Source organism: Saimiri boliviensis, chromosome 13 (assembly GCF_048565385.1).
Source record: "Saimiri boliviensis isolate mSaiBol1 chromosome 13, mSaiBol1.pri, whole genome shotgun sequence".
Lineage (NCBI taxonomy): Eukaryota > Metazoa > Chordata > Mammalia > Primates > Cebidae > Saimiri > Saimiri boliviensis.
In genome coordinates this window covers 102,834,736-102,860,765 of record NC_133461.1, presented here as the reverse complement: position 1 = coordinate 102,860,765, position 26,030 = coordinate 102,834,736, and the positions used below count along the sequence as shown (strand labels likewise).

Below are 26,030 nucleotides of genomic sequence, written 5' to 3'. Positions count from 1 at the left end.
ATGCTGCTCTGCCTGTTAGATGTCTGAGAACAGTTACATTTTGTCTGGTTTTCTAGTTCATGGAGAATTGGTTACTCTAGGAGCAGTTAATTGTCCAATAGTAGTTACTTTTTCATGTGCAGAAGCAGAACACCATTTTTTTTTTAAGACTCGGTCTTGCTCTGTTACCCTGGCTGGAATGCAATGGCATGAACATGGCTCACTACACCCTTAACCTCCTAGGCTCAAGTGATTCTCCCAAGTAGCTGAGACCACAGGCGTGTGCCACCATGCCTGACTAATTAAAAAGAAATGGTAGAGATGGAGTCTCTCTATGTTGTCCAAGGTGGTCTCATACTGCTGGGCTCAAGTGATCCTCCTGCCGCAGACTCCAAAAGTGTTGAGATTATAGGCATGAGCCACCATATCCAACCCATTTGTCTTTTAACAATGCTTTAAAAATGTGAAAGCAGTTCTTAGCTTGAAGGCCATACAGAAACAGGCCATTTCCCAACTCTCTGCTTCAGTGTTACTGTAGGAGAAAACTCCAAAACCTTGATCCAAGGGTATATGTTGGGAACCAGTCCAACAATGTGCATGGGTGCCCCACCTCACGGCCATGACCAGGGAGTGAGAAAAGAAAGACAGAGACACAAGAATAGAATTTTAAAGCATGGGTCCAGGGGTCCAGTGCACTCTTGCAGCGTGATCAGCCTTGGCCGTGAGCTTTGGGCTCCAAGTGCTTTTATTAGCTGTATTATCTTGTTAATCTTGCAGGCTGTGGGGAGGGGGGTTGAGGAGGAAGATGGGGCGGGGGAAGAGGATGTGTCTGCAGCATCCAATAGCAAACCAAGGACACTGAGATTTTACCACCCATTGTCCAACTAGGTGCTTTGGCAACAGGTATAGGGATAAGGTGCCATAAGGTTGACCACACACAAAATGCATCAAGGGGCTTTTTATCTCCTGAGCATTGTGGATGCAGAGCAATCGGAATTGCTCCATATTCTGAGACCATCGGCAGAGCCTGTGGCATTCTGGTGTCTCTGTGCCCTGTAAGGCCTTCCGGCCTACCAGCACCCATCTGCAAAGACCTCCCAAGTCTTAGGAGCAGAGGTTGCATTACTTCCAGAGTGTTTTGCATAAGCTCCCTTTAGGAGATCCTCACACAAACTCAATGTTGGGAAACGCTGTGGGACCAAAGCATTTTTTTCTGCTCTGCAGCCACATCACAGTGTTCCGCTGTCACAGACGCTCTCAGATGGTCTTTACCGTAGGCCTCCTGTTACCGCTTGATCTCTGCTTTTATTTTACTGCACCATAGTTTGGATATGATCCGGGGCACAAATCTCAGTGAATTAAAGGAAAGGAAGCTTGTAATCATTTAACTGTAAATAACACAGGTCTGCCCCTGGCCATCTATTCCCACAGGTACACCCATTTAAAATTAGGGTAGGTGTCAAATTGCTCTCCAGAAAGACTTTTGGCAGTGGTATACTGAGAATGTCAAGATGCTTTTGTAGACGTCTTGAAAAGACCTAATACTAATTTTGTTTTTTATTTCTCTGACATTTAGTATTATGTTCAACTCCAACTATAAATATCCCGGCCTCTCCGTTTATGCAGAAGCTTGGCTTTGGTACTGGGGTAAATGTTTACCTAATGAAAAGGTAAGCATGAGATTTCAGATTAACGTTTTTGCATGGAAATATAATTCTACTGTACTTGGAGAGGTGGTGTGTGTTCCTGATCCTGGTTGACAACTGTATTTCAATCCCTAGACCCTTGTATAACAGTAGCTCTGCCTCTGCTTTTCTCCTAGCTTCCTTCTGATGGATTATTAAAGGGGAAGTCATTTACTTTATAATTTTTCCTTGGCTTCCATAGGAAGGGGAAGTGGCAGGGGAAAGAGTTCCTTTGTGGTAATTAAACCAGATTCATGAGGAAGCCTCAAAGAGGAAGCCTGTTGTGGGCGATGTCAGTGACTGCTCGCTCTCCTTCCGCGGCGTTGCGGTCCTAAGATATTTTCTACTAAAATAAGTAAAAGGTTTTTATTTCTTATGATATTGTTATTAAGTAAATGTAAATACATGACTTTAAAGTAGGAATATTGTGTTAAAAGAAAAATGAAATAATTGAACAAGTATGGTGCCAGTAGCTAATATAGCTGTCAACAAAGTGTTTTTTTAAATTACCTCTTTGCATGTATTTTTTTGAAACAGAGTCTCACTCTGTTACACACGCTGAAGTGCAGTGGCACGCAAGACCTCCCAGGTTCAAGTGATTCTCCTGCCTCAGGCTCCTGAGTAGCTGGGATTACAGGTGTGCACCATCATGCCCAGCTAATTTTTGTATTTTTAGGAGAGACGGGGTTTCACCATGTTGGCCAGGCTGGTCTCGAACTCCTTGCCTCATGTGATCTGCCTGCCTCAGCCTCCCAAAGTGCTGAGATTACAGGTGTAAGCCACCATGCGCAGCCCAAAATTACTTCTAATCATTACTCTGTACCTAGTTTCATGTTTATTAAGTGGTAAATAACTAAGTCAGTATATATTCCTTGATGCATTCTTGGAATCGGCTTGACTAGTGCAACCCTCTGTACCTCTGTATCTTAGCTCCATCTAGGTTTACATTTTTTGCAGATAGAAACGCTTTCTTTAATAAGAGCCTAATTAAGAACAATTTAGTAGCCTTCGTGGTGGGTCACACCTGTAATCCCAGCACTTTGGGAGACCAAGGCAGGCAGATCACGAAATCAGGAGATCAAGATCTTCTTGTCCAACATGGTGAAACCTTGTCCCTACTAAAAATACAAAAAAATTACCTGAATGTGGTAGTGCGTGCCTATAGTCCCAGCTACTGGAGAGGCTGAGGCAGGAGAATCACTTGAACCTGGGAGGCAAAGGTTGCAGTGATCCAGCCTGGTGACAGAGACTGCATCTCAAAAAAAAAAAAAAAAAAAAAAAATTTAGTAATTGTATACAATGGGTATTCCTGAAGCATTTTTGCAGTTTAAATACTTCTTTTGTATGTTTATATGGTATTAATGTGTTTTCTATTTTTTTTTTAGTGTTGACTGCTAAGTTATTTTGAAAGAAAAAAATTAACAGGTTTATAGCTGTTTATAGTTTAATTATTTTCCCCTCTTAAAAGTTTTTTTTAACGAAGTTACACTATATGTGGTTTAGTCAAAAAGCTTCAAATAGCTGATGGTGGAAAACAGCACTGCCTGCCTGACCCTACCCACTCCTCCAGATTCAGCCCTGCCAACCTGGGATTTCTTTTATCCATAACCTGCAAATTTCCTGTATCTTATTATTAATTGGGTTACATCCTATTTTCACGTAGGGCATCTGGTAGCTCCCCATCAGTTGGGGCACAGAAGATACATTTTTTGAGATTTTGCATTTTCAAAAATGTTACTTGTGTTGTGGAAAATCTTACCTGACAAGAAACCCAAGTGGCACTCGGGGGATCGGAGGAACACACTTTAAGGGTTCATGGCCAAAAAATCTGGACCCCAGCTAAGAAAAGTACACAGTTTTTATAGATAAAGAGGCAGGGAGAGTAACTCAGGACTTTAGTAATGCAGCAGGTTTTAGAAAAAGCAGTTTCTCTTACGGTGTTCCAGTTAGTAAGCAATAAGCTGAAGTACAGAAGCAAAAAGAGGCAGTTACTAATGTAGCAGGAGCAGCCATTAGAAACAGAGCTCCCGAACACCGGACGAGGGAGGAAGGGGTTTATTATTACGGCTGGGAGCTGGGCAATGATTTATCTGAACCCAGCTCATCTAACAAAGGTTTTGCCGTTATATAGGCTTACACTCTCGATATTACATGTGAAAGAATCTCAGGTTTACAGCCTTAGAAATCATGAGTAAAAGGGTTTTGAATTTACAGCTTTAGGAATCACATGTGAAAATGTTTCGGGTTTACGGTTTTAGAAATCACATGTGAAAAGGTTCTGGTCTCCTGATGGAGTGGGGTGGAGGTTTGATCTTGTTTAAGTGAAAACAGTGTCTTCCGGAGAGTTTCCCCAATACCAAGCGTGTTATTTACAGGAAGGTGATTCAGGAGGCACCAGTCAGCCAGCCTTTTCTTCTATCGAAATGCAGTGTGGAAGACAGAGGGGGAGGTGATCCCGGATGCCTGGGTCTCCTTCCTCACCAACGAAAATAGGGACGGCTGCTGACAAAATCCTGGGCACAATTTCCACTTTACTTGAATGGCCCTTTGTGGTTTTCTGAGTTACAGTTCTCATTTGCAAACAGTTTCCCTCTAGTATTTTGAGAATGTCAGTCACTGACGTTTTTTTAGCTTACACTGTTGCTGTTGAGAATTATGAAGGCTTTTTGACTTCTGATTCTTTATATGTAATCTGTTTTATGTTATCTGTCCCTCCCACTGCCCTGGATCCTTGTATGATCTCCTATTTGTCGCCAGCATTCTGAAATTTCACAATGACACACCTGGATTTGGCCCTCTTGGAATATGATAGTTTCTGTTCTTAAATTTTTGAGTCATTAAAAAATTACTTTGTTGATGATTTTCACCCGTTTTTCTCTGTTCTCCATCTGGAATCCTATTATTTGAATGTTGAACTTACTGATCTGTCATCTACCTCTTTTTTGCTTGGTTTTATTTGCTGTTTTCTGAGATTTCCCCAGCTTTATCTTTCAACATTTCTATTGGGTTTTTATCTTGTTTTTAATTAATTATCCTTTCTAAAAATAGCATCTTTAGTCTTTTGGAGTGCCAGAAGTGTTATGTATCTAGGTGTTGCTAACACAGGTATATGCACATGTAAAAACTCATCAAGCATTTAGTATGCATATAGTGATTATTACCCTGCTTCTGTATTACAGGTTCTCAACTGCCAGTAAACCTCAGGCTAAAGACTTGTTTTAGCCCTTCCAAAGCCAGGCTCAGTCTTTAGAAGCTGGGGATGGGAGATGGGCAGCTGCCAATTGGTGCAAAAGTATGGAGAGTAGGAGTCCACCTGTTTTTTACTTATTATTTAGAGACAAGGTCTCATTTTGTCACCCAGGCTGGCAGTGCACCATCATAGCTCACTGCAGCCTCAAACTCCTGGGTCTGAGCAATCCTCCAGCCTCAGCCTTCTGAGTAGCTGAGACTGCAGGTGCAGGCCACCACATGTGGCTTTTTAAAAATTTTTGTAGAGAAGGGGTCTTACTGTTGCCCAGGCTGGTTTCAAACTCTTGGCCTCAAGTCATGCTCCTAACCTGGCCTCCCAAAGTGTTGAGATTACGGTTGTAAGCTACCCCTTACAGCCCTACCTACTTTTTAAATAACTTGCAAGCAATTCATTGGGGCTGTTAAGTCAGTTTAATCTGCTTTCCAGCTTCTGAAATTTTGTTGCTGTTGTCTCTTCTGCTGTTATTTCCATTCTTGCTGGCTGTTATGTCTTTAAAATAACCATTTGCTATTATTTTGGTGGGCTTGGAAAGGATAAAAACAATGTGAATGTTAAAGCTACAATTTTAACCCAGAAGATATTTTTTTAATTGTTAAATCAAGTTTGCATTCCTAGGTTAAATCCAAAATACTACATCAAAACTATGTAGTATTTTTAAATAAATTGATAGATTCAGTTTGCTAATATTAAAGTTTGTTTCAATTTCTTTATCTGCAAGTGAAGTCGGCTTGTGTTTCCCTTTTTCTACTGTCCCTTTAATTTTTTAAAATTAAAGTTATATGAGACTTAGAGTCCCTTTTCTGTTCCCTGGGGAAACAGTTTGTATGGACTGAATGGTAATTCCTTTGAAAGCTTAATAAACTCATCTACACCTTGTATTTCTAGTAGGAACATTATAGGTTCCAGCCCTATAGGGTTCAGGGACCCCCACTCTGTTGGTGCGGTGCGAAGAGAAACTGTAGAAATAAAAGACACAGAGGTAGAGAAAAGAGAGTTTGGGCTCCGGGGTCCACTGCCAACCAAAGTGTGGAGACCTGCAGTGGCACCGAATGCCTGGACACTCTGACTTTTATTGAGTACAAAACACTGGGCAGGGAAGGTTGGGTGCGGTAACGGTGGTCGGTGATAGGTTCAGGTAAATCATGTATCTTGGAAATGGAGGCCCAATACTTTCAAGTAGCTGAGGCGAGGAGAAAAGCTAATGCATCAGTGCTCTTTGCATATTTGTCAGAAATATCAAGGACACTAAGATTACTATTATTCTTTTAAGAAAAAGAGAAACCGGGTGCAGAAGCAAGGTGGGAGAATAGACATGGAATGTGACCACCGAAGGCACAGCATCACAGAGAGACAGTTAAGCCCCTGGATTTGCCACAAAAGCATAGAGAAGCAGAGTTTTCTCCTGACTTCCCCAGGAAGGAGATGTCTTGGTCATTTTGGACATCTCTTCCCCTAGCTGGCTAAACACCGGGTGCTTTCACAGTACCGGTGCTGCTGCACAGCCGAGGTGACCTCCATCGGCCCTTATGCGGGGGTCAGAAGAGGGTTTAGAGCATCTTGTCTTAGGATCACTTTATTCACAATGTCACCTCAGTTCCATGCTTCATAACCTGATAGTCATTAGTAAAAGTTATATTGAGTATATATCTTTATAACTACAAGATGATCTATGATTACATAAAGTATGTATCTTTAATTTTAAGAAACTATAAAGATTATATATAACTACGTGCCTACATTTCTAATTCTTTTTAAATCAATATTTATATGGGAACAAGCTGAGGCTTGAGACCCTTGCCACGGCACTTGCAGGGTTTCCCCACCCTACAGAACATTTTAAACTGGTGATTAAATTTCTTCATTAATCAGTTTTCTTAGATGTTTCTGTGTCTTTGTCTATTTTGTCTTAAATAACTGGCATAAAGGTTTTATTTATTTTTTTCTCTTGTATCTGTAGTTTTTGTCTCCATTTCTTATTTGTGATACTATCTTTTATTTTTTCTGTATTCTCATCAGAACTTTGCCTGTTTTCTGTTAGTCTTTTTAATGAACCAGCTTTTTGCATGGTCGAATATTTTATTCAGGTTTCATAAATCTATTCTTAATGTGCAGAATAGAGTATTTTATGGAAAAGGTGAAGATGAACTTGTCTACTAAATTTTAAACGTTCAACCTTTGAAACTTGAAAAATACATTTTTCATAATAAAATGATGTGCAGATGTTCACCATAATCCTCAAATGCTACTGTTACCTAAAACTGGAGGTTTAAGAATAGTTTAAACTTACGGATAGATGTATATGAATTAAGAAATCTTGTGATACTTTTAGAATAGGCTTTTTGATCAAACAAAAGGTTCTGCAGCTGTAGAACTCTGAGGGAGTGCAAAGCTAAATAGTTCTTTGGTTCAGTTTCTTGTGCTCTTACCATTAAACTTTGTCTTCAACTTTTGGGGCTCTTTCACTAGTTTTTGTACTGTTACGCTACAGATACTTAGTATTTTGTGATTTGCTATATTCATAAATCACTACCATCTCAGGTAAACCTTTCCCTGACTTGATTTGAACTATTTAGGCCTTAAAACATTTAGACCTTATATGTTTATAAAATGCCTGAATCTTCCTAGAAAATAGAAAGTTTAAATTCTCATTTGTATGTTTATCATTATCTCTGTAAGCACGTATCTTTGAGCATGTGGTAGAAGGCGTAAGATGAATTGCTCAGTGTAGGGGAGCAATAATTGTTGGTAAAGAACAGCATGCTAGTTTTGGATGATGATATATGGGCAAAATGTTCTCTAGTATCTCTTGCTTCCTAATGTCTTTTCTTTAGCATCCTATAACTCATCTGATACGTATAATATTTACTAAGTAGTTAGTGGTCCAACGTGCTCAAATGGAAAAATTAGAAAGTAGCAATTTTCAGGTTTAAAGTTTGTAACATTCCATCTTTACCCGTCAAGTTCTGTTTATCCTCCCCACTGTGAAGACACTAAGACTTCTCTCAGTATATTAGATCTTATCTCCCAATCGAAATGGAAATGTAGCGGAGGTGTTGATAGTCCAAAATATGCCAAATACTGTTTTTTAAAACAAATTACCTTCAAGTTTTCCCTGCCAAATTTGGAAGTTAATTGTTTAAAAAAGTATTGTGGTGTTTGCTGTTTTCTGTCCTTTTTAATTTTCTTAGATCTCCAAAAGGTTTGTCTCATTCTCCTTGGGCTGTAAAAAAGATTAATCCTGTATGTAATGATCATTATCGAAGTGTGTATCAAAAGAGACTAATTGATGAAGCTAAGATTTTGAAAAACCTTCATCATCCAAACATTGTTGGTAAGTTTAAATTTGGTAGCAGCATCTGGTACATCATTGTTTATTCAGAAACAGCTTCTATGCTCTCTTAACTGGTTTCACTGACAGAAATGAAGAGGATAGGGCTGGATGTTTCATGGGAATCAAATTAATGTGATCAGTCTAAAAAAATTTGCATGTAATATTTTTTATGCATAAGTATATATTTAAACTTCATGAGAATAGATATAATTGTTGCTAGTTCTATGAAGATTTTAGGAATATAAAATGATCTTTGTTTAGATAATTTAAATCCATATAGGTAATTTCCTGGATTTCATTTTTTTTTTGAGACGGAGTTTCACTCTTGTTACCCAGGCTCAAGTGCAATGGCGCGATCTCTGCTCACCGCAACCTCCGCCTCCTGGGTTCAGGCAATTCTCCTGCCTCAGCCTCCCGAGTAGCTGGGATTACAGGCACGCGCCACCATGCCCAGCTAATTTTTTGTATTTTTAGTAGAGACGGGGTTTCACCATGTTGACCAGGATGGCCTCGATCTCTTGACCTCGTGATCCACCCGCCTCAGCCTCCCAAAGTGCTGGGATTACAGGCTTGAGCCACCGCGCCTGGCTGGATTTCATTTTTAATACAAGCAGGGCTGGTGAAACCATTATATTTAGGGAAGCAAAAGTTTTAATTTGTGGTACTACTGGCAAACACTGAAGGCATTTTAAATGAGATCTACTGAATTAGTCTTCTAGTAGCTGTTTCATTGTATATTTGTTAGTGTTAGCCCAGGTCCATGTTTTCAATCGCATTACTATAAAGCACTTAAAATATTATTGTTCTTCTCCATATTAGTAAAGAAATGTCATGTTTTCAAGGTTATCGTGCTTTTACTGAAGCCAGTGATGGCACTCTGTGTCTTGCTATGGAATATGGAGGTGAAAAGTCTCTAAATGACTTAATAGAAGAAAGATATAAAGACAGCCGAGATCCTTTTCCAGCAGCCGTAATTTTGAAAGTTGCTTTGAATATGGCAAGAGGGTTAAAGGTAACTATGTCATTATATTTTAAATGAGCAAATAATCACTTTGCAGGACATCTTTGAATGTGGAATATTGTTACTAGTCAATTCCAATAAGGTGCTAATGTAAAAATACAGGCTTACATTTCTGCTTCCGAATTACATTTATGTGTATGTAGCTTAGTATGTTCTAAGCAATGTCTCATTTGGCAGTTTCATCACTGTGCGTGTAGACATCACAGAGTGTACTTACACACGCTTAGGTGGTAGAGCCAACTACACACTTAGACTATGTGGTATAGCCCAGTTCTCCTAGGCTGTAAACCTGTAATAGAATGTTAGTATACTGAATACTATAGGCAATTGTAACACAGTGTTAAGTACTGTGTAACTAAACGCATGAAAATATACAAAAGGGCCGGGCGTGGTGGCTCACCCTGTAATCCCAGCACTTTGGGAGGCCAAGGCGGGCAGATCACGAGGTCAAGTGATCGAGACCATCCTGGCCAACATGGTGAAACCCCATCTCTGCTAAAATTAGCTGGGCATGGTGACGGGCACCTGTAATCTCAGTTCCTTGGGAGGCTGAGGCAGGAGAGTCGCTTGAAACCAGCAGATGGAGGTTGCTGTGAGCCCAGATCGTGCCATTGCACTCTAGCATGGGTAACAAGAGCAAGACTCCGTCTTGGAAAAAAAATTACAGTAGAAAAAGTTAGCTTAAGTATATATCTATTCCTAAAGGAACTTTTAGACTTCTGGTCAGTGTGGCAGACTTAGGGGGATGTTCCCTTCTCTTGCTTTAAATAATTTGAAATGCTGGGCCGGGCACAGTGGCTCACACCTGTAATCCCAACACTTTGGGAGGCTGAGGCGGGTGGATCACTTGAGGCAAGGAGTTCGAGGCAACCCTGGTCAATGTGGTGAAACCTTGTCTTTACTAAAAACATAACAATGAGCCAGGTGTAGTAGTGTGCACCTGTAGTCTCAACTACTTGGGAGGCTGAAGCAGGAAAATCGCTTGAACCCAGGAGGCAGAGGTTGCAGTGAACCGAAATTGTGCCATTGCACTCTAGCCTGGGCAACAGTGAGAGTCCATCTCAAAAAAAAAAAAAAAAAAAAAAACAAAAAATTTAATGTTGGACAAATACAAGCCTAAACTTTAGGGAGTTCAAATTGTTATTTTGATTTGGAAGTTATTACATTTTTTATTAGTTTATATTTCTGCTCATGTGTGTTAAATTTTTTACTATTTTAGTATCTGCACCAAGAAAAGAAACTGCTTCATGGAGACATAAAGTCTTCAAATGTTGTAATTAAAGGCAATTTTGAAACAATTAAAATCTGCGATGTAGGAGTCTCTCTGCCACTGGATGAAAACATGACTGGTAAGTCGTACTCTTAAGTTTTAAAATTTTGTTTTTAATGTTTACATTTTTAAATACAGAAGTCCACATGGATCAAAAATCAAACACTTTTAAGAAGTATATGGTAAAAAAGCCCCTTGTTTTTTCTTTCCCAGTCAGTATGCAGCCCTCTCCCTTGCTACACGTACAGTATAAATTACTGTATTAGTATAGTGGCATTATTAGTGTATATTTTAATTGGAGTTAATTTTGGGAAAAAATTTTTTTTTTTTTTTTGAGATGGAGTTTCGCTCTTGTTACCCAGGCTGGAGTGCAATGGCGCGATCTCGGCTCACCGCAACCTCCGCCTCCTGGGTTCAAGCAATTCTCTTGCCTCAGCCTCCTGAGTAGCTGGGATTGCAGGCACGCGCCACCATGCCCAGCTAATTTTTTGTATTTTTAGTAGAGACGGGGTTTCACCATGTTGACCAGGATGGTCTCGATCTCTCAACCTCGTGATCCACCCGCCTCGGCCTCCCAAAGTGCTGGGATTACAGGCTTGAGCCACCGCGCCCGGCAATTTTGGGAAAAATTTCTAACTGAATTGGGATGTTTATGCAGTAAAACATGTGGGAATAGAAAGTAAAAGGTTTTGTAAAGCAGTTTATTTAGCATCAGTAAAGTGACAACATTTAGGAACCTGGTAGAGGAAACCAGAATTAGCAGTGCTGATGAAGGCTGGTCTTGGGCTCTTTGCCCTTTGGCCCACCCCAGCTCTTTCTTCTCTACTATAAATACTGATCATTGGCTTCTCAGGGAATTTAAGATACGTTCTTGGTGAGAAATAGGAGCTAGCCTCAAGAGAATGCCTCTGCTTGCAACATATTATTTAGTAAATAATACTTAAATTTGTCTCTTTATATGAACGTAAGTTAAACAAATGGTTAATAAATGCTGTTTAGAACATAAATATGCCTAAATTTCTAGCTGAAATAAAAGTTGAAGGCAAGAGCCAGGATGAACAGAACTGTTGTTCTAAATAACTGTGACCAAGTGGAAACTTTAGGAAGTAAAAGAATAAATTGTCAAACATAATCAAATCAAACAGGGTTTTTAAAATATAGTTTTCTCAGTCCTTAATAGATCAAACAAACAAATGTAAGGATGTTAAAGATCTGAGTAAATAGCAAGGCAAGTCCCTCAGCACCATAGTAGGTATTAAAATTGACAATATTTTTTTTTTTTTTTTGAGACGGAGTTTCACTCGTTACCCAGGCTGGACTGCAATGGCGCGATCTCCGCTTATCGCAACCTCCGCCTCCTGGGTTCAGGCAATTCTCCTGCCTCAGACTCCCGAGTAGCTGGGATTACAGGCACGTGCCACCATGCCCAGCTAATTTTTTGTATTTTTAGAAGAGACGGGGTTTCGCCATGTTGACCAGAATGGTCTCGATCTCTTGGCCTCGTGATCCATCTGCCTCGGCCTCCCAAAGTGTTGGGATTACAGGCGTGAGCCACTGCGCCTGGCCGACAATATTCTTAGGTCACACAAACTTACTATAAAAAGTATAAAGTCTAGTAAGTGATATTCCTTAACATAAATCCTGTAAATCTAGAAATTTGTAATAACATAGAAAACAAAAACTCCCAACTTTTTAGGAATTTAAAACACTTCTGAATAATTTTTGGCTAAAGAGAGAAATCAGTTTCCATTTATAAAGTGTTTAGAAAATAAAGAGAATATAACAAGTGAAACTATTTGATATGGTCAGAACTACTCAAACATTTTATGAAATTGAATATTCAACTGAAATTGAAAAAAAAGATACTGTAAGAAGAACAGAAAGCAAGCATAAATTCTACATAATCTTAATGTGATCTATTTTAGAACATGTCAGAATGAATCTAAAGTTCTTCCTTGATACACGTTCAAACATAGCTGGGAAAAGTCTCCTGAAAGAATGAGGAGGAATCTTCCTGACCAGATAAAAAGTTTTATAAAGCTACAGTAATTAAAGCAGTGATACATGAGAGTCAGGAAATAGTTTCCAAGTAGAGGAATTGGTTGTGTGATAAAGGTGGAATTTTTGTATTAGTGAGAAAATAGGTAGTTAGTGAATGAAGTTATCTGGACATTTTAGGAAAAAACAGCTGTTTTCTATCCTCATACTTTAATTCCCGTATTCTGAAAATTGGGGGGAAAATAGAAAAAATTGTAGATAAATATTTCTTTAATGTTGGGTGTGGAGAGGACTTTAAAGAGGACATCAAAGCTAGAAACCATCATTAAAAAGCTGTGAGTACCTCCATTAAAAAAAAAATTCTGTATCACTGTGGGTTGGAGAGAGGCTGGGAACTTAAGCCATTACAAACTGAGGTAAACACGTATAAGATAAAGGCTTACTATTTCTAATGCATTCAGAGTTATTAGCAGTAAATGAAAAAAAGATAAAAGCTCTATCATGAAGAGACTGTTGAGAAATGAAAAAAAGGTTTATTAGAAAAATATATATGTAATGTTCTAATTTTTTAAAAGCTAAGTAACAATGAGAGAACTAATCTATCAACACTTTAAATTGTCTGTTAAACATTCCTCCATTAGACTTGTAAGCTCTAAGATGGGAATCTTATGTATCTTGTTCGCTGAAATATCCTCAACCCCTAGAATAGTGCCTGACTTTTAAATATATTATTGAAGGGATAACAAGATTTCTAGTAAATAAAAAGATTGCTAGTATGAGCAACGATACTAAGTAGAAGTTTTAAACTGCTGTTGTACTGAGGTAAGAATAGGTTTCCCTGTGGTAACATAGACCTCAAAAACATCGGTGACTTATTACTCAGGCTGCATGGCCATTAGTGCCATGTTCTGTGTCATTCCCCCTTTAGGACCTATGGAACATAGCCATCATTATGGGGAGGGTGACAAAGCATTCAGTACAGTAGTTAGGAGCTACATGTGGCTATGTACATTACTATTTAAAACATTTTCAGCCACCCTAGCCCCAATTCAAGTGCTCAGTTAGCTACATGCGGTTAATGGTTACCACATTGGACGATGCAGATTTAGGACATTTAATCATCATAGAAATTTTCATTGAAAAGTCTTGCACTGGTAAGTTAAATGCTCAAGCTCAGAAATGACAGAACCTTTCAAATGACAGTTTAGAAATCTGTATTTAAAATAAGAAAAACCTTTAAAAATGTTTATGTTCTTATTGCCAGAGTCATTCCCACCTGGGCCATGCCTGTAGGCTCTTCTCTTGTCATGAATTCCATGAAGTGCCTCTTAGATATAAAGTATAGTATGAGGGAAAGCCTTTAAGGAGCTTAGTCATGGATATTATGACTTTTAAACTTTAGAGGCCCAAACAGAACTAAGTACAAAGGCTCCAAAGAGACATCACTCATCTTTCCTTTTTGTCTGCGGGTACTGGGTACCCTCCTAGTTTGGTATTTTTGTTCTCACTTAACAGAGCCTGTTCATTTATCAGGCATACCTCCCAGAATGTTAATGGAACAAATTAGTGTTTAACTGGAATCTTCAATTTCTTGGCTTCTAGATTCTCACTTTTCCTTTTTAAGTCTAAATGGAATCTTCTCTTGGGTCATCACTTTTCCTTTTTTTAGTCCTCCTTTTTGTTTTATAAATGTTAGTTTCTTCTTCCTTGCCTTGTAAATTTATTGAGTTTCTCAAGACAGAACTTACCTTCAGTTCTGGAGAAGTCTGTTTCAGAAAACTGCCCCACTGTGTCTTCTGTTGTTTCAAAATGATTTATCTTATTTGTGAGAAAATGGAGATTATAGTAATCAAATACTGAAAAAATTCATTTTTTAGTATAATACACTCTAACACTGCCTAATGAATATTCTGAGTTTCTCCTAGTTACAGCAGAAATAAAGGTCTGTACAACACTATGGGAGAAATCATAGAGTATATAGGTTGGCCACAATGGAATTAGCTTAGAAACCACAAAACAGGATATCCAAGGAAACCCCAAGTGTTTGGAAATTCAGTAACACAAATTTAAATAACCTATGGGTCAAAGAAAATGACAAGGGAATAATAAGGAAAATACAACATATCAAAATGTGCGAGCGATAGCAGGGCTTAGAGGGAAATCTATAAATTATATTTGAAAAATTCTAGATGAAATAAAAATAAATTTAAATAAATAGTATTTACTATAAAATATTAAAGCCAAAAGCTGGTTATCTGAAAAGATAATGAAGTGTATAAAACTGTATCTAGACTGATCAAGAAAAAACAGAAGTCACCAATATCAGGAATGAAAAAAGGGTCATCATTGTAAATTCTGACATTTAAAGAATTAGGCTATTACTGACACCTTTATGGCTATAAATTTGACAACTTAGATGAAAAGGACAATTTACCAAAATTAATGCAAGAGTAGGAAATCCAAATAGCTGTATGTCTATTACGAAACATCCCCACAAAGAAAACTCAAACCCAGATGTTTTACTGTTGATTTTCACCAAATATCCAAGGAAGAAATGGCACCGATTTTACACAGATTTGCTCAGATAATAGAGGAATAGGGACCACTGCCCAGTTTGTTCTGAGGTAAGCATAACTCTAATATGAAAACCCAACGTATTACGGTACATCCCATCAATCCTGATATGATTATTATGCACTGCATGCCTTTATCAAAATTTCTGATCAACACATAAACATGTATACCTGCTATGTAACCAGAATAAAAAAAAAATGATAGTTCAATATCGTTCACAACCACAGATATCAAAATCCTTAACAAAATATTAGCAAATTCAGTCCAGCAGTACATAAGGACACTAAGTCCAGGAAAGAAAAGTTTAACATTCCAGATTCAGTGTCCTCACTGTGCTGTACTTTAGGTCACCAGAACTTACTCATCTTGCATAATGGAAACTTTGTGCCCTTTGTTAACAATACTGTACACTTGAGATTTGCTGAGAGCAGATCTTGAGTATTCTCACACAATAAGAAAATGGTAACTATATGAAGTGATATATAAATTAGCTTGACTGTGGCCGTCAGGTCACAGTGTTTATGTATATCAAACATCAAGTTGTATACCTTAAACTCATATAATTGTCAGTTATACCTGAAAGCTGGGGACAGTCTATCACCATATTAACAAATTTGAAAACTATGTATCATCTCAATCTCACGTGCAGAAAACACGTTTGACAAAATCCAACATCCATTTTTGATTTAAAAAAAAAAAAGGTAATCTCTCAGCTAACTAGAAATAGAAGGGATCTTAGCTTGAGAAAGGCTGTCTACAGAAGAACCTGCAGGTAGCATACCGTAGTAGGGAACAAGCCAGGATGCCTTCTCTTACCACTATTTAACAGTACTACAGCCCTAGCCACTGAAATAAGGCAAGGAAGTATTTGCAGTTGATATGTTGTTTAGATAGAAAATCCCAGGGAATCTATTAGATTAAGCGAAGCCAGTGATATTTCTATGTATTAGCCGTAAATAGTTGAAAATGGAATTATTTAAAATCCATTTACAAGTACCCAAACTCAAAATATTTCAGAACGTAATGATCAAAAAAGTCTAAGTCCTCTGTAATGAATACTATAAAGCATCACTGAGAAAATGTAACTAAGTGGAATGTAACTAAGTGGAAAAATATATGACCGTGGTTTGGAAGACTCAATACTAATAATGTTAATTCTTACCAAATTGACCTAGAGATTCAGTCCAATCCTAATCAGAATTCTAGCTGACTTTTTCATTGAAATTGATAAGTTGACTAAAATTTCAATGGAAATGTGAGTGCACTCATTTCTTTCTTGGGCTTTTAAAAAGAGCCAATGTGTGACTAGTCCCTTTCGCTTTTCTCTAACGTAGCAATCATGGAAGTACATAAATGGTACTTCTCTCAGCTTAAAATTGTTCACAAAATGAAGAAATTCCAGTCTAGAAGTGATCTGCTCAAAGTCACACAGTTTGCACATGTCCTTGAACCCAAGCAAGGCAGTCTGGCTCCAGAGTCTGTAATTCTCAACATCCATATTCTCTATTGCTACTAAGAGAATTGCTGTTTTTCTACATACTTGCCAACTAACCAACTTCTTGAATATTTACCAACCGAAAGGTAGAAAGTCATCCTTACTAAGTGTGTTTTCACATTTACTGGTTATACTGATTAACCTGTGAACTACTTGTTCAAATCATGGTTGCTTGCCTTTTTTGTAATTTCTAGCGCCTGCCTTCATAACCACTTTGCTTGTTTCAGTGACTGACCCTGAGGCTTGCTACATTGGCACAGAGCCATGGAAACCCAAAGAAGCTTTGGAGGAGAATGGTGTTATTACTGACAAGGCAGACATATTTGCCTTTGGCCTTACTCTGTGGGAGATGATGACTTTATCCATTCCACACGTTAATCTTTCAAATCATGATGATGATGATGATGATGATGATGATGATGATGAAGGTATGAATACAATTTCTAACGTAAATCCAAATCTCTTCATTTCATACTAAAGATTAGTTTATATATTTTATCTTTTAAAATTTGAAAGAGCAAGTTGTATGATTTAGTGGCATAATTTCTAAGATATATATTAATTAGTACTGATGACTGATTTGGTACCACCAAGGTTTAATCTCACACAAATGAGATGTAGATTGAGAATAGGGAGAAAAATTGAGGCTGTCCAGAGAAGCAAAAAATTACCTTAAAACTATCCTTACCTGAGAAAAAGATTGGAAAGCTGTCATAGGAAGGGTGGGAATAGGGGTCTATAACCTATAAATCCAAACTAAAGCCAATCTACTTGAAGGCAAGACAATTAAACTGTCTGTGGCTGACTGGAAACCATACTGGACCATAAATTCTTATTTCAGGAGGAGGTTGAGCTCTTAGGCTTTTCCACGATGTAAAGTGATTTTCCTTATTGTTTTAATCTCCTTCAAGATAAAACTTTTGATGAAAGTGATTTTGATGATGAAGCATACTATGCAGCTTTGGGAACTAGGCCACCTATTAATATGGAAGAATTAGATGAATCATACCAGAAAGTAATTGAACTCTTCTCTGTATGTACTAATGAAGACCCTAAAGATCGTCCTGCTGCTGCACACATTGTTGAAGCTCTGGAAACTGATGTCTAGTTATCACTTCAGCTGAAGTATGGCTTTTATATGTAACTTTTTCCCAAAACATTTATATAGTTACTATTAGTAGTTATTAGGCTCTCTAAAATTGGCATATTTGAGAACCACAGTTTCTTGTTAATATGTAGATAACTATTTCTAATATAAGCGTATTTCATACTTGTTATAAGCACTTGAATTGTACTGGGTTTTCTGTAAAGTTTTAGAAACTAGCTATTTAAGTACTTTGATGTTGCTCATGCAGAATTAAAACACTAGCAATAAAATACTGTAAACTGTATAACATTAATTTTAGTGATCATTGCTTTTATTAATGATCTTTTTAAAATATTGTTTTAATGGATCTACAGAAATGAGCATTTTGTACAATACAAAATAAAATCTGTATTTGTTCATATTTTAAAACTTTGAACCTTTTGCTGATGTGTTTATCAAATAACTGGAAACTGAGGAGAATAGGACTCAGAAAGAATACCTCCTGGGATACTTGAGACTCGGGTTATAGCTTGTCTTGATCTCTTGGATCTTCTCAGATCTTAGTTTTTTGCTTTAGTTTATTAAACGTATTTTCTATACTAAGATTTTTTTTAAATTTATTAATTTGTACCTTAAGTATTTCCCAATTCTGTAAAAACAATAAAACTCAAATACGATGATAGAGAATAAAGGACACTGAGTACCAGAAACTGTCTAAGCATTATTTTATCCTTAATTGATTTGAGTACTTGTTGACTGCAGGTCAGTAGGTTTCCTTCCCTCTCTTGGCCTTATTTTGCTAATCGTAATAGGTTTTGGATCAGTAGTTTCTGTGAGCCATAGTCCCCTGGGAATTTTCCAAATTACTGAATGTATGTGGTATACCTAGATTTGGGTGTACACTGAATTTTAAAAATTACAGACATAGGGTTCTTAGAAACATTTGGAACAACTGCACTCTGAACTTTAAAAATGCCTAGAAATGCTGGAGGCATCACTACCGGACTTCAAACTAGTAAAGGCTACAGTAATCAAAACGGCATGTACCAAACTGAGATATAGACCAATGGAACAGAATAGAGGCCTCGGAGGCAACACCACACATATACAACCATCCGATCTTTGACAAACCTGACAAAAGCAATGGGAAAGGATTCCCTGTTTAATAAATGATATTGGTGAAACTGTCTAGCCACGTGCAGAAAGCAGAAACTGGACCCCTTCCTGACACCTTACACTAAAATTAACTCCAGATGGATTAAAGACTTAAACATTAGACCTAACACCATAAAAACGCTAGAAAATCTATGCAAAACCATTCAGGACACAGGCATAGGCAAGGACTTCATGACCAAAATACCAAGCCAAAATAGACAAATGGGACCTAATCAAACTCCACAGCTTCCACACAGCAAAAGAAACAGTCATTAGACTGAATCGGCAACCAACAGAATGGGAAAAAAATGTTTGCAATCTACCCAGCTGACAAAGGGCTAATATCCAGAATCCACAAATAACTAAAACAGATTTATAAGAAAAAAACGAACAAGCGCATTCAAAAGTGGGTGAAGAATATGAACAAACCCTTTACAAAAGACATATATGAGGCCAACAAACATGAAACAATGCTCATCATCACTGGTCATTAGAGAAATGCAAATCAAAAGTACATTGACATACCATCTCACACCAGTTAGAATGGTGATTAAAAAATCTGGAGACAACAGATGCTGGAGAGGATGTGGAGAAATAACACTTTTACACTGCTGGTGGAATGTAAATTAGTTCAACCATTGTGGAAGACAGTGGCGATTCCTCAAGGACCTAAAAATAGAAATTCCATTAGACCCAGCAATCCCATTACTGGGTATATATACAAATGATTATCAAACGTTCTACTATAAAGACACATGCACACGAATGTTCACTGCAGCACTTCGTTTATAATAGCGAAGACTTGGAACCAACCCAAATGCCCACTGATGATAGACTGGACAGGGAAACTGTAGCACAAATACACCATGGAATACTATGCAGCCATAAAAAATGGTGAGCTTGTGTCCTTTGTAGGGACATAGATGAACCTGGAAACCATCATTCTCAGCAAACTGACACAAGAACAGAAAATCAAATACCGCATGATCTCACTCTTAGGCGGGTGTTGAACAATGAGAACACATGGACACAGGGAAGGGAGCATCACACACTGGGGTCTGTGGGGCGGAAATAGGGGAGGGACAGAGGTGGGTGGGGAGTTGGAGAGAGAGAGCTTGGGGAGGAATGCCAGATATAGGTGATGGGGAGGAAGGCAGCAAACCACACTGCCATGTGTGTACCTATGCAACAATCTTGCATGTTCTTCACATGTACCCCAAAACCTAAAATGCAGTAATAAAAAAAAAGACAAAACTGAATTTAAGAGACACATACCAAAATTCAGGGTGATGGTTAGCTGGGGGAGGAGCTGTGTGGAATGGAGGGACTGGGCTTAAATGGTTATCTTCATGGTTTATTTTATAACAACATTTGATCAAGAAAAATAGGATACAATGCTAATTTGTTATAGCTGAATGGTAGGCACAGGGGTCTCATGTTACTCTCTGTATTATAGTATATTTTAGAAATAAAATTAAAAATAAGAAAAAAAACGCCTAGAAATCACTGAACGCCTGTTTAAGATTGTACTAAGAAACAGTACACATTAATTCGCGTATTTTCCCATCAAAATATTAAGGCGACAAATTGGAAGTTGTCTTAATCTGGAGAAAAACTTATGTGTAATTTTGCATCCTGATAGGGTCTCTTATCCTTACTCCGACATGTATATTGAGTCATTCTTTTTTGCCAAGCCAACAGAGTAGTATCTCCAGGCCATTCTTTTCTTAGCAGGAATAGCAGTTGCTGCTTTTAAGACATAAAAAGCAGGAATTGGATCTTTCTTGAATTGGATCTTTTAACACATAAGCCATTGCTTTTCACTGAGAAATCTGTTTCCAGTTCCGATAGTTGGGGTATCTAATAGGAATAAACTAATCAAGGCCAGCAATTCATAGCCCTTGTCTACGGCAGACATTATAAAATAAACCCAGCATGCACTGCCCCTTGAGTCTGGTTAAGGTCCCAGAAATCCCTAACACAAGATTGCAGACAATCTGCTACAACTGGAAGTTTTTTTGTTTAATTCTTGTTCTAGAACTTGCTCTTTAAGTCTCAGATGTTATCATTTAGGACATATCCCTCATTCTCAAAAAACAAAACAAAACAAAACAGTGACTTGGCTGAGGCCTGTTTATTTATTTATTTATTTATTTTTTTATAACATAGGGTGTTGCTTTGTCACCCGGGCTGGAATACAGTGGGGCAATCATGGCTCACTGCAGCCTCGACCTTCCAGGCTCATGTGATCTTCACACCTCTGCCCCCACCTCAAGTAGCTGGGACTAGACGTGTGTGCCACCACAACTAATCTTATTTTGTATTCTTTATAGAGAAGGTTTCACCAAGTTGCTCAGGCTGGTTTGTAACTCCTGAGCAACCCTCTGTCTAGGTCTCCTAAACTGCTGGGATTACAGGCCTCACATGAGCCGCCATGCCCAGGACTACCTTTTCACTGAATTAATTAGTAAATCAAAATAGCCTTCTCTCAAGTGGCTTTCTCACCTCCCAGAAAATCTTTCCCTTTAGAATCTGTAGAAGGCTTCCAGGAGCTTGTTATGCCACCATAAAAGGAGATAATCAGCGGCTGCTTGAGAAATGTTGAAGATCATTCTTTCATGTCTCCTGGAACCTATTTAATCTTCTACAATCTGTTGATTAGAATACAAATTAGAAAGGATTTTAAACTACACAAATGCTATATAAAAAAATCTATATATAACAAATACTATATATATCAGGTAAGAATTTAGGAAAAACAAAGCCAGACTCCCGTCTTAGTCTACTATAACAAAAATACCATAAACTAGGTGCCACGTAAACCACAGAAACTTATTTTTCATAGTTCTGGAGACTGGAAAGTCCAAGATCAAGGTAGTATCTAGTGAGGGCATCCTCACAGGACGCACCTTCTGGCTGTGTCCTCACATGGTGGAAAGAGCAAGGGAGCTCCCCCACCCTCTTATAAGGGTGCTAATTCTTTTTCCCTTTACATCTCTTTGAATTAAAGGGCACTAATCCTTAAGGGTTCCTTCCACCATCATGACCCATTCACCTTCCTAAGGCACAACTTATTAAAGCATTACATCATCTTGGGGGTTAGGGTTTCAGCCTATGAATTTTGGTGGCATACATTCAGACCGCAATACCTCCCTTCAGGGAGGGGAGGAGAGAAAGAAATTAAAAAAACAAAACTTACAGAAAATACAAACCTGTGATAGAATTAACAATGCCAATCTTTAAAAATACTAACAAAATTGATAAATCCCTTTGCAAAACTTATCTATGGAGAAAAAAGACATGTCATGAATGAAAATAAAAACAAAAGCAAAACTAAACATCCTATAGATACCCAATATTATTCATGAACACATGAAAAATCCTAAAAAAATTTTTTTTAGTTAACTGAAGTCAGTAACATAAAAAAGAAAAACATCAAGACCAACTTAGGTTTGGTTTATTTAGTTCAGGAAGGCTAGACTGCTTTAACATTCAAAGAACAATGTAATTGCCATATTAACAATGAAGAAAAAAATCACCTCCAAATAACAAAGAAAGACTTTGTATAAAATCTGAGTATCTGTTCAAGTTATTTGAGAGCCTTCTAGAAACCTAGGAATAGAGGAACTTCCTTAATATTAGAAAGTTATCTACAAAAAAGCTATAATAAATTTCGTATTTAATAGTAAAACGTTGAAAACTTTATCTACATTAGCAATGAAACAAAAATATCCCTACCATTGCTTTTATTCAACACTGTACTAGACTGGCAAACTTAGAGATGCAATACTGTAAGAACAAAAAAGCTGTAAGATTCTAAAAGAAATAAAACTCATTCACAGATATTACATATGTAAAAATAGATAAATAGAATTAAGTTTAGAAAGGTTGCTGAATGCAAAGTCAAAACCTAAAAGTTGTATTTATGTATCAGCAAACAAGATGTAACTTTTCCCAAAGGCTTAAAAAAAAGTATGGGCCCGGCATGGTAGCTCACACTTATAATCTCAGCACTTTGGGAGGCTGAGACGGGTGGATTACTGGAGGTCAGGAGTTCAAGACCAGCCTGGCCAACATGGCGAAACCGGTCTCTAGCAAAATTCCAAATTAGCTGGGCGTGGTGGCATGCACCTGTAATCCCAGCTACTCGGGAGGCTGAGGCAGAAGAATCGCTTGAACCTGGGAGGCAGAGGTTGCAGTGAGCCGAGAATGAGCCATTGCACTCCAGCCTAGGCAGAAAGAGCCAAACTCCGTCTCAAAAAAAAAAAAGTATCAAATACCTGATCGACTCTAAAAATCAGTTCTCCCAAATTGATCTATAGATCTGATGGAATTCCAATAAAATCCCAACAGCCTTTTTTGTTGTTGGTGGCTTTTTGTGGAATAAATTGATTCTAAAATGTATATGGAAATGCAAAGTCCAAGAATAGACAAAATATTCCTGAAGAAAAAAAAGGGTGGGACTATGTACTAATACTATAGGAAACAATATTACAATAACAGAGTCTGGTATTGGCATAAATAAAACCTTTAAGACTAGTAAGAATAAACAGCAGAAATAGACATACATATATATGGGCACAAATTATGACAAAGACCCCGAGGAGGATGCCTGAAACCAGACAGTACTGAACTTGATTGCCCTCAATCGGAATGTTTCTGTGCATGTCTTCTGCCCACAAATTTAATGCCTTTTCCATCTTAACTGAGCACTTATCACCCACTGTTACTACTCTGAATGATGAGAATTTAGAACTTATGAATTCCTTACTTCCAGAAATTTCCATGTAATATTTTTGGTAACAAACTGTGGGAAACAAAATTGCAGATGGCGGGGGGGCTGCTGTACAAGATGATTTAGGCTCATCTTGTACGTTCATTGCTCTATCCCTATAATGAGCCAGTTCTCCAAAGAGCCCCAGGTCCTTTTGTGGAGGAAAGAATTAGTAAACAAAATCTGGCTGGGTGTGGTGGCTCATACCTATAATCCCAGCACCACGGGAGGACTGCTTGAGCTTAGGAGCTTAAGGACCAGTTGGTGAAACTGTGTCTCTACCAAAAATACACAAATTAACTGGGCGTGGTGGCACACACCTGTAGTCCTAGCTACTCAGGGGACTGAGGTGGAAGGATCACTTGAACCTGGGAGGTTAAGTCTGCAGTAAGCCATGTTTGTACCACTGCACTTCAGCCTAGGGTGGGAAAAAAAAGAAAGCAACCAACCAAGATCTGGGTGGTAGGTGTGCTCACTGCCACTGGGGTATTGTTGCTTTGAGACCTTCTCAGTGCACTTGCTTCTTGTATGTGTTAAACGAAAACAAAAAATCCACCCAATCAAGCCAACAGTATCAACAGCAAATCATGCTATTACATTTAAAATAGAAAAAGTTCCTGAAATACAACATATCTAAGACATACTGAAGGGAAGCAAGATGCAAAATAACTGCATATGTATTTAGTTAATCTGAAGTAATACACACTGCATCCAAAGCAGGATAATGGGAAGCCTCTTCTCTTGGCAATCTCTTTTTCTGTATATGAATTTTTTTTAACATATATTATTATGATAAAAATACAAAAAATCAGATTTAGTTGTATAACATAAACTATTAAGTAATTTTAATTGACCACAAAACCATTAAGCAAGCAAAATGCTAATTAACATTTTTAAATAAAATAAAAAAAAATAAACAAGTGCACAAAACAGCATTAAAATGTTTGCGTAATTACACACATTTTAACACTTCCACATTCTTCTGGGAACCCAAGCTTTTAAATTTTGGAACCATGTTAACTTAAAGGCAAATAAAATGAAAGCAGATGAATAGTTCTATATATAATTACAATCTATAAAACAACTTGCCTAGAGTCTTATTGCTAGCAGTTGAGTGATTTCTTAGAATCAGAACAATTTGAACAATGTTTTGCTTTTTAAAGTATCCACGGATTATACAAGTAAAATGTGCAAACATTTCACTGTATTTACACAGTGTCATGGTCTCTAATCCACCAGCATATGCATATTTACTAACCTTGGTTCTATAACCACATATTTTGTAAAGACTTGCCATATTACTTAACAAGTAAGGTGCATTTTTAAATAAGCAAAAAATTAGAAAATGAAGCCAAACGTATCATCTACTCCAACTAGGCATTTTGTTAATGACATCAATTGCCAGTAATAAGTTCCTAAAGCAGTACTACCAATATTTCCAAACAAAAAAATTAATGAAATAGTGCAATTATTAAGTATAATTTTAAATCTGACAGATGAAGATTTATTTACAAAAAGATTAAACATTAAGCTATAGAATTCTGCTCTACAGAAATGCAAAGAGGATTAATCCTTACCATTTTTTCTTGTCACAAAAAAGACATACTAAACATTTTCTAAAGATACTCAAACTGAGTTGGTACAGATGAGTGCCTACCAAATAAAGATTTCATACAGAAAAGTCAGGAATGATGCTGGGCACGGTGGCCCATGACTGTAATCCCAGCACTTTTCGGAGGATCGCTTGAGCCCAAAAGTTCCAGCTTGGAAAACATAATGAGACCCCTGCCTCTATTTAAAAAAAAAATTCAGAAATTCCCTTTACAAATTGAGCATAGAAATTACTTTCCCAAGTGTAAATTTGCCTCTTTGCTTCTGATGGGGCATTAGATAATCCTGGTCTAAGAGTGCGTTTTTTAGAAGACCAGGTCACATTTCTAGACAAAAATCACTTTCCTTTGTCAATGCTCTTACGTAACAGTCAAGTAATTTTCCAGTTATAGCTACAAAATTTCAGAGTGTAATTGTAATTAACAATTCACACTGCTAATCAGTCAATCACCCCAAGATTTTTCCTTCCTTTGAATCTCTGATAATCTTCAACAAATTTAATTCCTGACTTTTCAACTCAGAAGGAACAAAACTGATATGTGTGTATGTGTGTGTGTGCGCGCATAAGTGAGAATCCTGGTATTTTTTTTATTAAAAGTTTGTATTTTATAATAATGATTTCTCTGAACTTATCCAGATAGTAACTGCTTTATAACTGAAATCAGCTTTAACTATTAAAATTATATACAAGAAAATTAGGAGTGTTGCAGTACTTGGTTGCAAATAACTTGCCATCTGGTGTCGGATCAGAAAATGCTATTTCATCAGTGCTGAGAAAACAGCCAAACATGAAGCAATTC

The 26,030-nt window shown here is 37.6% G+C and overlaps 2 protein-coding genes across 5 annotated transcripts in view; one reads left to right on the top strand and one right to left on the bottom strand.

Moving 5' to 3' along the window:
• The window catches only part of PBK (PDZ binding kinase), a 26,350-nt gene extending 7,950 nt beyond the window's left edge, over positions 1 to 18,400 (top strand). Inside the window, exons 3-8 of the mRNA XM_039461043.2 lie at positions 1,556 to 1,649; positions 8,103 to 8,245; positions 9,088 to 9,257; positions 10,486 to 10,615; positions 16,831 to 17,031; positions 17,515 to 18,400. Of these exons, the coding sequence (XP_039316977.2) occupies positions 1,556 to 1,649; positions 8,103 to 8,245; positions 9,088 to 9,257; positions 10,486 to 10,615; positions 16,831 to 17,031; positions 17,515 to 17,711 (935 nt within the window). The 3' untranslated portion in view covers positions 17,712 to 18,400. The remainder of the gene's footprint in view (positions 1 to 1,555; positions 1,650 to 8,102; positions 8,246 to 9,087; positions 9,258 to 10,485; positions 10,616 to 16,830; positions 17,032 to 17,514) is intronic.
• The window catches only part of ESCO2 (establishment of sister chromatid cohesion N-acetyltransferase 2), a 47,961-nt gene continuing 36,969 nt past the window's right edge, over positions 15,039 to 26,030 (bottom strand). For 3 of the 4 annotated variants that reach the window (XM_074384094.1, XM_074384095.1, XM_074384096.1), the window contains exon 11: positions 15,039 to 26,030. In XM_074384094.1, the coding sequence (XP_074240195.1) occupies positions 25,898 to 26,030 (133 nt within the window). In that variant the 3' untranslated portion in view covers positions 15,039 to 25,897. The other variant, XR_012513281.1, reaches the window with a different exon arrangement.